Source organism: Furipterus horrens, unplaced genomic scaffold (genome assembly GCF_987537825.1).
Source record: "Furipterus horrens unplaced genomic scaffold, mFurHor1.1.pri manual_scaffold_12, whole genome shotgun sequence".
Taxonomy (NCBI): domain Eukaryota; kingdom Metazoa; phylum Chordata; class Mammalia; order Chiroptera; family Furipteridae; genus Furipterus; species Furipterus horrens.
Window position 1 is genome coordinate 74,381,188 of NW_028327182.1, and position 14,536 is coordinate 74,395,723.

The following is a 14,536-nucleotide window of genomic DNA, read 5'->3' on the forward strand; positions in this document are numbered from 1 at the left end:
ATCTTTTTTGGGGGGGGGCTTAACACTAAAGATTTGTTACTCGTTTGCGTCATAGTCTAATGTAAGTCAGTGGAGTTGGTGGAGGTCTTCCACACATGCTTTTTTGTTTAAAGCCTTGAAAGTACTTAATTGGATCCTCTGAAATCACTATCGAAGAGGAAAAACATGGAGTAGGCATGGCCATTCTAAAGGGCCTTGGCATGGAAGTGACACATACTGCTTCTCAGGGTTTTGTTTTGTTTCTCTCTTTTTTATTGTTCTGTTACACTTGTCCCAATTTTTCCCCATTGCTCTCCATTGCCCCGCCTCACCCATTGCTTCCAGTCAATCCCCGCCCTGTTTTCAATGTCCTTGGGTCATTTATACTAGTTCCTTGACTAGACCCTTCCCCTTCTTCCCATTTCTCCCCCTCCCCCATTCCCTCTGGTCACTGTCAGTTTGTTCCTTGTTTCCATGCCTCTAGTTCTATGTTGATTGTTTGTTTGTTTTGTTTATTAGGTTCTCCTTATAGGGGAGAAGATCATATGGTATTTGTCTTTTGCTGCCTGGCTTATTTCACTAAGCATAGTACTCTCCAGTTCCATCCATGCTGTAGCTAAAGGCAGGAGTTCCTTCTTTCTTTCTGCTGCACAGTATTCCATTGTGTAAATGTACCACAGTTTTTGATCCACTCATTTACTGATGGGCACCAAGGCTGTTCCCAGCACTTGGCTATTGCCAGTGGTGCTGCTCTGAACATAGGGGCACATGGGTTCTTTTGAACTGGTATATAATCACAGCAGTGGCATCACTGGATCAAAGTTTTGATCTACTTTTTCTTAAATGAATCTCTTTAACATTTCATATAATAATGGTTTGGTAATGATGAACTCCCTTAGTTTTTTCTTGTCTGGGAAGCTCTTTATCTGCCCTTTGATTCTAAATGATAGCTTTTCTGGGTAGAGGAATCTTAGCTGTAGGTCCCTGCTTTTCATGACCTTGAATATTCCCCAACAGTCCCTCCTAGCTGACAGTCTTATGGGTTACCCCTGTAGGTAACTAACTTCTTTTGCTGCTTTTAAGATTCTCTCTTTATCTTTAATGTTTAGCATTTTAATTATGATGTGTCTTAGAGTGGGCCTCTTTGTATCTGTCTTGTTTGGGACTCTGTTCTTCCTGGACTTACATGTCTATTTCCTTCACCAAATTAGGGAAATTCTCTTTCATTATTTTTTCAAATAGAATTCCAATTTCTTGCTCTTTCTTTTCTCCTTCTGGCACCCCTATGATGTAAATGTTGAACCTCTTGAAGATGTCTCAGAAGCTGCATATACTATCCTCATTTTTTTTAATTATTTTTTTCTTCTTCTTGATCTGATTGGTTGCTTTTGCTTCCTTATGTTCCAAATCATTGATTTGGTTCTCAGCTTCATCCATTCTACTGTTGTTTCCCTGTAAATTGTTCTTTATTTCAATTAGTGTATCCTTAATTTCTGACTGGATCTTTTTATGCTGCTGAGGTCCTCCTAAGTTCCTTGAGCATCCTTATAACCAGTATTTTAACTCTACATCTGATAGATTGATTATCTCCATTTCATTTAGCTCTTTTTCTGGAATATTGATCTGTTCTTTCCTTTGGGCCATGTTTCTTTGCCTGCTCAATTCGGAAGCCCCCCTGTGTTTGTTTCTGTGTATTAGGTAGAGTTTCTTTGACTCTGTGTCTTGGTAGTGTGGCCTAATGTAGTAGATGTCCTATAGGGTCCAGTGGTACCGTCTCCCTTGTCACCCAAGCTGGGTACTCAAGTTGCACCCTTCATGTAGGCTGAGTACACCCTCCTCTTGTAGTTGAGCCTGGGTTGCTATTGGAAAATCAGTGGGAGAGATTTACCCAGGTCAGTCACCTGCAAGGACTAGCTGTGACCTCTTACCACCACCCTCTGCCCTCCATGGCGGATCAGCTGTGCAGCGTCAGGGTGGTGGTACTCCAAGGTGATCTGTAGCTGTCCACTGGGTGCGCTGGCCCTGGGGTTTCTTGGGTGGTGCAGGCCAAGCTCAGCCCCAACCTGTGTTTTGCCCGGGGCACCCTGCATGCACTATAAAGCAATCTGAGATGGCTGTTACTTGTGCTGGGCTAGGAGATTCCCAGGCAAAGCCAAGCTTATTCAGGTGTTGGTACATTTAAAGTTGCCCCAGAGGTTCCTAAGCCTCTCCTTGGTTGTTTCAATTCTTGTTTCTTCATTCTGTACTGGTTGACGGTTTATTTCTTCCTTATGTTCCAAATCATTGATTTGAACCTCGACTTTCTTCCCTTTACCATTGGTTTCATGTGGATTTTCCTTCATTTCACTTAGTATAGCCTTCACTTCTTCCCTTATGTGTTTGCCATACTCAATCATGTCTCTCAATTCTGTGAGCTTCGTTATCACCAGTGTTTTGAATCTGAATCTGTTAGGTTGGCTTTCTACTCGTCAATTAGTTCTCCCACTTGAACCTGGACCTGCTCCCTCTTTTGGGCCATACTTCTCTGCCTGCTCAACTTGATGGCTCTCTGTGTTTGCCTTTGCCTTAGGTAGAGCTGTCACACCTGTTACGTTATAAGGGATGGAGCCTTAGGTATTCATCAGTGTGGGGTGAGCTGTTTCACCATGTTGTGGCACTGTATGTGGGGGAGGAGTCCGAGAAAGAACAATGCCACTTGCTCAGCACTCGCCCCTTTTCCAGGCGTTTCTTCCACTTTCCATATAGGACTGGTGCCCCTCTAGCTATTGCTCTGGCCGTGGTTCCCAGAGTCGGTGGGTCTGTGGATGTTCTAGGACCGTGGGGGCCCTCTAAACAAGCAGACTCTGCTGAGAGACTGATGGTTTCTTCTGCTGCCTTACCCCCCACTGGTTTTCACAGTCAGAAGCAATGAGGCTTTATTTTCCTTGGCGCTGGAGCCATGAGCTACACAGTCTGGTCTGGTGCTGGGAGTGCTCCCCAGGTGTCCCTCCCAGGTTTTATAATATGTGACTGCGCTTTCTGTTGGCCGGCCACAGCCACTGCCTTGGTACCACTGTTGCCACCACACCGCATCCTCTGCGCCCCAGCTCCACCCCTCCTACCTGTCTGGATGAGTATTTCTGCTTTATATTTTTATTTGTTGGACTTACATGCAGTTCGATTTTCTAGTAGTTCTGGTTGTTTTTAGTTTTGAGGTAGTTGTATTTCTTTTTATGGTTGTGGAAGGAAGTGAAGTGTGTGTACCTACGCCTCTATCTTGGCCGGAAGTTTGGTGTATTTCTTTGAAGTCTTATTGCCAGTGCATTTGTAAACACAGTTGAAATCATACGGCACATACCATTTTGTGTAGTGGTTTTTTAATTTAGCATTACTATGTTTTGATGTCAGGAAATACTCTCAAGTTAAATCATTTTAGTGACTACATAATATTTCATCTTTAGAAGTCGCCAGTACCTCCTCGGCCATCCTCCTGTTTGGGGATAGTTAAACAGTGTCCTCTTTTTCATGACCATAATAAATGACTCTAATAAACATCTTTGTACTTCAGTATTTTTTCACAGTTCAAATTATTTGCTTATTTTCTTGAACTTCTGAGAACTTTTGAGATGTCATAAAGAACACCCTCACACTACCTGATACCCTGCCAGTTCAAGGTAGAGTCCTGGGGATGCCATGCATCTGACCCAGCCTGACGAGTTTGCAAGGTCTGCCACCCCTCCCCTCTGACAGCTGTCAGTATGTTCTTTGTATCTATGCTCCTATTCCTACTTTGTTTATTGAATTATTTTGTTGATTAGAGCCCACCTATAAGTGAGATCATATGGTATTTGTCTTTCTTTGACTGCAGTTTCACTTAGCATAAATGGATAAAAAAGCTGTGGTACATACACAATGGAATACTGTTCAGATGTAAAAGAGAAGAAAACCTTACCTTTTGTGACAGCATAGATGAACTTGGAAATTGAGTCATTGTTTTAAACAAAGTGTCACAACTTGTCCCCAAGGCCTTGCTCTGTTGGTTGGAATGACTGGTTTTACTGTGTGTGAGTGGAATGTTCTTTCTTTCTTTCTTTTCTCCTTTCTTTCCTTTCTTTCTTTCTTTCTCTTTCTTTCTTTCTTTCTTTCTCTCTCTCTTTCTTTTTCTTTTTCTTTTTCTTTTTCACTATTTAACCAATATATTATAACTTACCCTAGGGACTTGGGGGCAGGTAAGACAATGTTGGCAGTATAGGAAAGGAAAAATATCAAAAGTGAATATTACCTTTTATGACCAATATTGTTTTCTTTTTTCTCCTCAGCTTTATTGAGGTATAATTGACAAAATTGTAAAATATTTAAAGTGTATACTGTGATCATTTGATTGCAAAGGCTTTCTCCCATCTGTTAATTAACACATCCATTACCTCAGATATTTATATATTCCAGTGCTATTTTCTAGTCACTTTATTGAGGTACAATAAAGTTTGCCAATTTCAAGTATAAAGTTTCATGAATTTTGACATACATGAAAAATAGTGTAACCACCACCATACTCAAGATATAGAATGAAAAGTTTCCTGTGTGGACATATGTTTTTGCTTCTCTTGGGTAAACATACCTCGGAATGGAACTGCTTTCCAAAGTGGCTTTACCACTTAGTGTAATGACTTTTTAGCACTTTTTAGGGGTTGTTTTTTCTACCTGTTCACCTCCCTCAAAAAAGTTCCTGTGCCTTATAATATATGTCAGTCTTTAACAAAAAACAAGGCTAGAGTTTGCACATAGAGGGAAGTCAGCTGGATATATTCACAGACTACTAGAGGAGGTCGGAGCATAAGATCCTTCTAGAAGCATTTTGGAAACTCAAGTTCTTCCTGGACTACAGTGATACCAATAACTTCCAGTTGCTTGATGCTAAGCATAACTTACAAAACACTTTGTATACAGAAGATTTGATTCTAGCACCAATGAAACAGGATTCAGAGAGTGTACGCGACTTACCAGAGGTCACACTGCTAGTTAGTAACAGAGCTGGGATTGAGCCTCAGGTTTCCTGACCATTGCCCCAGGGCTTTATCTGCTAATAATGATAGTAGTCATCATGTTGTGATTTCTGTCACTGAGCTACTGCCTGTATACAATCACCATGTTATGTACCATTATTGTCATTCTTTAGATGAGTCCTTTAAGTGGATTGCTCAGGGTTCTGTAGCCAATAGCTGGCTGGACTGGAGTGGATCAAGGGCCTCTGTAGGTCCTTTGCTTTTTTTCTCTTCTCCATTCAGTAGAAACAAATGTTGCTTTTCTTTAACAGGGGAAAGAAAAGGAGAAGGTGAAGGACATTAGGTGCTGGGCAGGAGCCACAGCATATTAGCAAACTGCACTTGCCACTTCTCTGGTTTACATTTAAATCTGCGCCTTGTTCACTTTGGATGTCTGATAGCTTTATTGCCGGGCTGGTTGTCCTTGGTGAGCAAGCCTGCTTCCTGCTTCTTCCTGCTTCTGTTATCTGCGCTGTTTTGCCTGTGTCCTGTACTCTAAGCCGGGTCTCACAGTTGGCTTGATTGTCTTATCTTTTCTTCAGATGTCATTTTCTTCCCCCTTCTCTACCCCCCTTTCTATTCCCTCGTCATCCTCTCTACCCACCCCCTTCCTTTCCTGCTTTCTTCCTTGCTTTTCTCTCAGTCAAAATAACTTGCCTTTCTCCAGGCTCCTGTGTTCCCAGACAGCTTTGCATATTTATAAATTTGCTATTTAAAGATAGTTCAGTCAAGTTTCAGAGCCATTCTTGTAATGTTTTGATTTTTTATCATTAGTGTGAAAATATGAAACTCAATATTTTCTACCATAAACATATTATGACTTTTCAATTATTTTTTTAAATTTAAGAGTGTAAAATAGATGCTTTTGTGAACTACTCAAAAATGATGTTAATAGAAATACTTATAACAAGACCTACAACCTGAATGTGGAAAAAATGTTTCTGCTGTACTATTTTGCAAATAATAAAATTCCAAAACTGAATCTTCCATTTTATTTAAATATTATCAGGAGAAGCTAGTGATTTTTTATCTGAGTTGTCAGGCTGACCCACGTATTGCTGAGTCATTAGATTTTACATTGTACCATTGGAGAGATATCGGTGTCTTCCTATTTCTACCTAAGTGTCAGAATCAAGATTCCACCCTTGCTTTCATGAAAATGGGCTTTACATTGTTAGAGGGCAGGGAGGGTGTAGGCACCTTGGGTTTTAGGGGAGGTGTTGGAAAATTACTTCTGAGCACCAGGTCCTCTGCATGGGGACCTGACTCCTTCCCATCATGTGTTGGGACGGGGCTTGATCTGGGGGCAGTCCGTGAAATCTCAGGGAACAGATCCTAACAGGCCAGAAGCAAACACATGGAAAGGAGACTGGCTATGGGCTAGTCTTTTAAAAGGGCAAGTCCCCTGGGGACTTTATAAGTCACCGTCTACTCCAGACCTGGTTGTCTGGGACTGGTCTGGCGATTAAGGAGATGATAGGACTCTGAGGCTGAGGGAGGAGGGGCTGGGAGAGACATCTCCTTAGCATGTTTGCTTGGAGAGGTCACCTTTGATGTTACCTTCGGGGGCATTCCAGAGAAGAGGTCCTCCCACCCAGAGCTCTTGCGGCATACGTGTCCACCAAGTGCTGCATCTCAGCAACATTCCTGTTTCTAAACAGTATACATATCTTCCAGAAATAATGTGAGAAAGTTTGTTTTCACTTAAACATTCAGATTTCTAATGTAGATAAGAGGCTAGAGTTGAAGCAGATACTCCTAGAGGAAGTTCTAGGAAAAGAATCTATAAACACCTGAGTCCTGCCAGGTTGCTCCTTGGGCTGGTGAGAGAAGAGTCAGTTCTGAGATCAAGGAAACAGAAGTGATAGCAGGTGGAACCATAAATGGAGACATTTTTTCAGAAGGTATTAGGGTACTGAGCAAAGAAAATGAAGCTCTTTTTAATGTTACATGTTTGGGAGATAGAACTTAGGAAACCGGTCAGTACCTCCTGCAGTAGTTCAAAACACTCTAAGGTCCCTCTCTAAAATGCAAGAGGTCGGTGGCATTTGAAAATTGAAGAATCACTTGTAACCTTCAGTCTTGTGAATCCCAGGGGAAGGAGAGAGAGTCAGAAAGTTTGTTCCAACCCTCTAGCGTGCTCTGACCTCTTGCAGAAAAGCTGTGGTAGAAGAGTCAGAAAGAAGCTAGGCAGTAGCTGGCAGTTCTAAACAGCATTGCACCCTGTTGAGAATCATTGCTGAGGAAGAGAAGAGGCAATTCCAGGCATTGCCTGCACACTTCAGTCCTCTCTCTCTCCAAGCTACGTGATTTCCGTGAACTCCAATGTGTCTGCTCTTCCTTAACGACCTTTGATGTCATCTCTAGGCTTCCCCATCCCAATATTAAGTAAATATTTACCTGTGTTTTCTTTTACTCTCTTCACGTTTCAATTTTTACATCTATATCTTCCATTTGTTTTGGCGTGAGGTCGGCCTCTAGCTTTTTTCCTGCCCTTCAGATGGTTAGCAAGTTGTCCCAACTTCATGATTGATAAGTCAATCTTTTCTCCACTGATTCGATTACCCACCTTCAAAATCTTACTTTCAAATAACGAGAGCTCTTAGGTGCCACCCCTGGTCAGACCACAGCCACGGTGAATGTGGGCTTTCTGTACTCTCGGCAGATGCCACCCTGGCCTCCTGCAGTGGCGTCAGCAGCTTCACCATCTTGTTCTGTAAGCACTTTGTTTTCTTTTGCTCATGTTTGACAAGTAATGGAAAGAGGGGAAAATCAAGGTGTTGCTACTTGGCAACACCAAATAAGCCTTGTAAATACAATGCAAGATAGAAATCATTTAGGTCTCACAAGCGACAAGCCCTTCTCCTCGGCCAGATGTGTCCTGGACTGGAGCTGGTTACTGAGGGTGTGAAGGTGAAGGAGGAAAGCGCAAGTAATGAACACAGATGCAACTGTGGAAATAAGTTACTCGGGGTTATCTAACTAGGAGAGGGAACCCCTGGTCTGAAATGGTGCCCCCGCCCCCCCAAATCGTAAAGATGATAAAAACCCTCCCCAAGCAGAACTAGGCTGGGGCCACACCTGCTCGGGTGCTCAGCCCACCGCACTCCTCACCTGTGCTCCTGTGACTTACCTCTGTGTGTCCAAAGTGAGCCTGTGGTCACCCCCCATCCTAATACCTAAAAGCAATGCGAAAGAGACAAAACACACTCAGTTATTCTTCAGTCCAGTTCCACAAGACCCTCTCTCCCCTCTCGACACCCGTATGGAAACCATCACCAACCCCTACTGACTTGAGCCACTGAAGGACCTCCTGAAATCATCACCCTCACCAGGCTGGGTTCAGGAGGCCTCCCTTGTGCCCGAACCACGTTGTGGCCTCGTAATTAGTATCTCCACATCACACTCAACTTCTGTCCAGTTCATTCTCCATGTTGCAGCCAGAATAATCTTTTAAAGGTGTAAGTCTGATCGGGGCAGCACCCCTCTGATTAAAACCCTGCAGCGTCAGTCACTCCCTTGTTCTCATGGTGGTGGCAGTGCAGTGTGGCCCGGCCTAACTTGCATTGTGATGTCCTCACACTGGCCTACCTCCTCATTTGTCTCCTTCCCACCTGGGAAGTGCCTGGAATAGCCCCTCCAGTCCCAGAGTTCACTCCGTGTCCTTAGATTGCAGGTGAGCCCATCCTGGCCCCATCCATGCTCTCGCAATGCTGTGTGACACGGGCCTCCTTCCTTGTAGCACTTATCAGTCTGTAGTCATGCACTGAGTTTATCTGATTAGTGTCTGGTCCCCTTCCTGGACTGCCAGCCCTGTATGTGGCAGGACCACATTCATTTTTACTCATTATATTCCTAGTGATTGTCACAAAGGAGATTCTCAGTAAATATTTGTTGAACATGGCTCTTGTTTGCCCTGCTGGCAACCTAACCTGACAAAACAAGATTTCCTCAGGAATTCTTTGTCTTAGGTTTCAGGGCTCAGCAGAGGTAGCGGGGGCCAGCAGCCAAACGCTGAACAAGATGGTTTATTGAGTATGTGATGCGGTGGGCTGGGATCAGGGCAGACACCAGCAACAAGGGTCAGGGCGGGGTGAGTTTTTGAGGAGTTCTGAGACTTGGAATAGCTAAGCAGTACAGGGTAGGCTAAGTTGCCCCCTTGTACAGCCAGCAGGTTGGCAGTTGGACAGTTGCCATCTCCTGATGGTTACCTGAGTCTAGGGCAGCAAGGGGCTGGATCGGGGGTGTATGTGTGCAGTGAGCTGCCTCATGGCAGGCCTTTGGAATGGTAGGCTTTTGGAATGGTGGGCTTTTGGAATGATGGGCTTCAACCTCACAGATACCTTTGAAGGATGTAAGCAGTCACTGGTGCCAGGGGCAGCAGATTTATTGGGGGTTAGGCAGTCCCTGAGACCAGCATTTAGTGTAGGGGCTTGCTAAAACCACGCCTGGATGCCCAGATCTCAGGTCTTATGCCAAAGACTTTGTATTTTAGGATAGATCCTATTGATCCAAAATAGTTTTTATTTTGTATTTTCATTATAGATTTAATGTGCCTGTGATATCCATAAAATACTGGGTTTTGCCTTGAGAGTGGGCTTCTCATTTGTCTCACTTGAGACGTGAGCCTGCAGAATTGCATAGGCTACACACCTTAGAAAGAGGTTGGGTGTGTCATGTGCATTTTCTCTATTATTGTATGCCTGTAGCATTGCACGCATAGAGGGCGCTCAGTCTGTGCTTGTTTTGTTTATTATATATTATTTTATTATTTTAATTTGGAGGAAAGGAAAAAACTCATCTATAACAAACACTACCACTCAAACTCAACCACTCTTTTTATATATGCATTTTTAACATTGCTATAACCACAGTATACATTAAATTTGGTGTCCTGCTTTTATTGCCCTATGTAACCTTAATGTTGATTGATCATTATATTTTATGTGAGCCTAATTTTTTCAATTCAGTAAGCATTTATGAAGAACCACACTGTGCTAGGCACCTTTCTATGTGCCTAATACTATCAAAGAAAATACACAGATTTCATACTGTGTGATAATAGAATACTAGAATTCCAAAGCTCTTAGTGACATTTTTACTTTACAGATATATATTAATTTTATGGTGTCTCCTCTTCATCTCAGAATGAGGAATATGCAAGACTTTACTCCATTTGTATAATAGCTTCTTTCTTCATTTATTCAACAAATTTATTAGGGCTTACCACATACCAAGCGCTGTTCTGTGTACTGGAGATACTGTAGTGAATCCAACAAAGTGTCTGCATCCTAGTGAGAAAAGACAGACAATGAATGAATGAATGAATGAATGAATGAATTGATAAGTAGAAAAGAAAACAAGTAAGGTGAGAGGGATGACAATGGCATAAGGGAGGAGCTGCTCTTTCACAAGGTCAGGGAAGGCTCTTGGATGGTGACATTTGAGCAGAGACCTAAATAGAGTGAAGAGTGAGCTGTGCAGCTGTGAGGGGGGATTTTTCCTGGCAGAAGATCAGTAGGTTCAAAGGCCCCACGGTGAGTGCTTAATGTTTGCAAGGAAAGGCAAGGAGCCAGTGAGGGGAGGGGGCGAACAGGAGCTGAGGTCAGCAAGCGCTGAGCTGAGCCCTGAGAAGATTCTGGAGGGTGAGGCCTCTGGCTTTTCTCGGTGAAATGGGACGTAGTGGAATAGTGACGTGACCCGACTTGCACTTTTAAGAGGGTGGCTTCATTCACCAGCTTCCCCTGTTCCTTTTGTGAGGCCTGTCAGCTCCGGCATTTGTCACCTTCCTGATGAGTCACTTTGTACCAGAACCTGTACACTTCCTTTCGGACATGCTGTAAAGTACTCATTCCTTACACATAAATGTGCAGGTAGATAATCAGCCACACCTTTCGTGTTACCGGATCAGATTTGGTAGTCACTGTTCAAGGAATTTGGCAAGTCCACATGTTTGAAACAATTTATAACTCTGTCATTTGAGGCAATTTTTCCTTTCTGAAAATAATGACCAAATATATTTTTTAGATTGTATAAAATATATCCCATTAAGGCTTACTATCTGTTTTTGTAATTATAAAGTATGTTTCAACCTTTGATATTCTGGAAATCAGGTTTTTTGTTTTGGGGGGTTTTTTGGTTTTATTTTGAACAGGGTGTTAGTTAACCTAATTATAATCTTCCTTGAGTTGCTTTATGGTTAGATCTGTCACATACCAAAGTTAGATTCTGTCAGTAGGCTTAAAACATTTATTTCTGAAAGAACAAACTGTTACAGGTTGCTTAGGGTAATTGATTTCTTTTGCTTTCTTTCTGTTACAGAAGGAGACATCACAGCTTTCCCAGATTGGGAGGAAAAATATGGAATGTGTTTTACCGCTGACTGAACACAACCAAATGAACTGTACTGACAGTAGTTTGAAAACCAGCAGTTAGCAGTTTGTTCAGGCTCTAACATTGTCCAGCACTTTCCAGAGCAAACTCACTGTTTACAAGAACTCTCAGCCTTACGACGTTTATAACCTCAAGCTTCATTTATTGAAAATATTTCTGCAGAAGAAAAGTACCAGAGCCCACTTTCCAAAATGGCCCTGAATGAGTATTTGTGGATGGTCATTTTAGGTTTTATCATAGCTTTTATTTTGGCATTTTCTGTTGGCGCAAATGATGTTGCCAATTCATTTGGCACTGCTGTGGGCTCCGGTGTGGTGACCTTGAGGCAGGCGTGCATTTTGGCTTCAATATTTGAAACTACTGGCTCAGTGTTATTGGGAGCCAAAGTAGGAGAGACCATTCGAAAAGGTATCATCGATGTGAACCTATACAACGAGACAATAGAAACATTAATGGCTGGGGAAGTTAGCGCAATGGTTGGTAAGTAGCATTCTTCTTTATACCTGTGGGAAATGTATCCACTGACCTTCTTTCCTGTCATATCCATAAATGTGATTTTTGCTTCAGCTTTGTAAAAACTGGGGGTGATGTTTTATATTTGCTGTATCTTTGCTGTCTCTATTTTAATTTTATTATGTTTTCAGTGTCAAATATCAAGCAAACATATTTTCTCAAATTTTTAGCAAACTTGGTTAAAATAGACTTCAGCTGAGTACTTTTCATGAAGTACAGAAAGATATTTGTAGGGCAGCTCTTGGTCATTTTAAAGTTATTTGAAAGTTATTAGAGTAATAACAAGTCTAAGAAAAATGTATTTGAAATATTTACTTAAGAGATTTTCTTTGAGGTTTATTTCTATTTTTCATGGTTTTGTTTTTTTTTAATCAATTAAGATACAATGTTTTGAAAACTTGGATGCCAGTAAAACTTCTAGTCTCCGTGTAAGTGTGTGTATTTCAAGAAATTCGGACCTTCTACATTATTTGTAATCCTTGTGTTGGCTTTGGTTTTGGTTTTCTGATTCTACCTCTGGGAGCTCCATTTGGTATGTTTGTTTTGTTTTCTGGTGAACAGATCATTTGTCACCTGTTTATAGTTTGACTTTTATTGGTGGTTTCAGGTTGTCAGTTGAAAGAGAAGTGCTGAAGGCAGTGAAGTATGTTAATGAGAGACTGACTGGTCAGCCAGTGTATTTTCTCCAGTGCCCAAGGTGACTGTAGCCTTGAAGCGGTGTCGGGCCCTTCCACATTGCTGACAGGACTCTTCAGCTGATCAATACGAGTAATTTGGTTAGGGAGAAGAGGGTTAGAAAGGAATTCTACCACCTTTTGCTTTCAACAGGATCTGTCCTTTTGTAGGAAGGGTCCTGCAGTAGGAGTTAAGATGCTGGTGTACCAAGAACACAGCTACATTCCACAGTTATATATTGTCACTGGCATTATTTAAGCACCCAGGATATGAAAATTATTTGGCAAATTTAAGACAATCCACCGTCTTTTTATTACAGCAAGTTAATCTGAGAAGTTGTTGAGACAATTGATCTGAAGCAGACTGATGTACTGAGGTATTAAATACTGCTAAGCATAGTGGGCTGGTAACATAGGCTCAGGAGTTCCTGTGTCTCAGCTGAACAGTTTGTGTTTTAAAGGTGTAAGGTTCACGATTGCTTTAATTCCAACAGCTATTGTAATGATTGAATTTTACTTAACGTCAGTGAACATATGTATTTTATTATAGTCAGATGTAATTAACAATTCTCATAGAAAAATAACAATTACTTATAAAATTCACTGTTGTATAGCTGTGATAGATGTCGAAGACATAATCATATTGACCTGAAATTAAGACTATTTTCAGTCAGGATGATGTGGGCAAGATATGTTGAAGGTAAGGGCAAAATAAAGAATGCTGATCAAATTAAATATGAACAGAAGTTTATCCTTTTGCTGGTGAAACTTGATGCATGGCGGTACATACTGAAGAGATTTGTTAGTGAGGCCACACTCAGGCCCTCAGTTTGACAGAAAGTCTTGTGAGCTGAGCTTATGGTCCTGCTGACTTCTTGTGTGGATAGTTTTCCCACCCCTGCCTTTGGCTCTTTGCTGGAAGAATGGAGAATACTTACCTCAGCTAGAAATTCGGTTAACCAAAGCAATTTGAGGTTTTGCTTGAATAGGTTGATTTTGTTTGCCTTGGTTTCTTCTTCTTATTCTCCTCCTCCTCCTCCGTGTGTGTGTGTGTGTGTGTGTGTGTGTGTGTGTGTGTGTTTAGATGAATCTCAAAGCCTGTTTTGTTGGGAATTTGTATGGGTTACCTAAATTTTCAAAACTGGGTTCCTTGCAAATGGGAACTATGTAAATTTAAGATGGTGGTATAATTATTATTGGCCAAAATAAAAACTATTGTATTTAATGACTGAATTCTCCTAATCTTTCTCTTTTAAATTCTGAATCCATATCTTTTCTCCCTCTCTTCCTCCTGTTTTTTATTCTACTTTATTTTATTTTTCCTCTTTAGAAACTTTTCCCCAAGCCGATGGGTCTCTGTGCTTTCTGATAGTTTTGGTGGCGTTGGTTGGTTGGATGGAAGAAACTGTTTGTGCCAGCTGAACTTTTTGAACAAGTTATCTTTTGGGACCCTAGCTCAGCCCCAAAGCAATAGTCCACTTAATATGAAACCGTCAGTGGTTCCAAAACCTACTGAGAATTCCAAAGTCACCGTCTTCCCACAGAAATACCCACAACAGCATGAAGAAGCCATCTCCTTGAGCCACACTAAGCAGTGCATAGTCCCCTTAAAGCTCCCTCTGCCCATGACTGCTGAGCCTTCTCCCCGCTCTGCACGCACTCACGCCTGCCTGTCTGCCTTGATGGTAACCCTGAACCTTTCTCTGCCCTTCCTTCACCTTCCCAGCAGCCCATTGCCTCAGAGATGCCTGTTTCCTCCCCAGCTTTCCCTAGGTTTTGTCTTATACCCTCATCATGTACTTCACCCTTTCCTTTTGGTAGTCTATCATGATTTTAGGTTAAAATATAGTTCCTTTTCCCATTGTTTTTCTTAACATGACTATAATCCCATTTGCCTTCAGATATGCCTGAGGTTAAGGAGGCCTCACCCTCCCACACTTTGCCAGGTCCCCGCAA

At 41.9% G+C, this 14,536-nt stretch overlaps 1 protein-coding gene across 7 annotated transcripts in view; it reads left to right on the forward strand.

The window, feature by feature from the left end:
• SLC20A2 (solute carrier family 20 member 2) overlaps positions 1-14,536 on the forward strand; it is a 102,535-nt gene that overhangs the window by 48,460 nt on the left and 39,539 nt on the right. For 6 of the 7 annotated variants that reach the window (XM_090258751.1, XM_090258752.1, XM_090258749.1 and 3 more), the window contains one exon: positions 11,322-11,873. In XM_090258751.1, coding sequence (XP_090114877.1) covers positions 11,585-11,873 — 289 coding nt within the window. In that variant the 5' untranslated portion in view covers positions 11,322-11,584. Of the gene's footprint in view, positions 1-10,479; positions 10,538-11,321; positions 11,874-14,536 lie in introns of those variants that run through there. The other variant, XM_090258753.1, reaches the window with a different exon arrangement.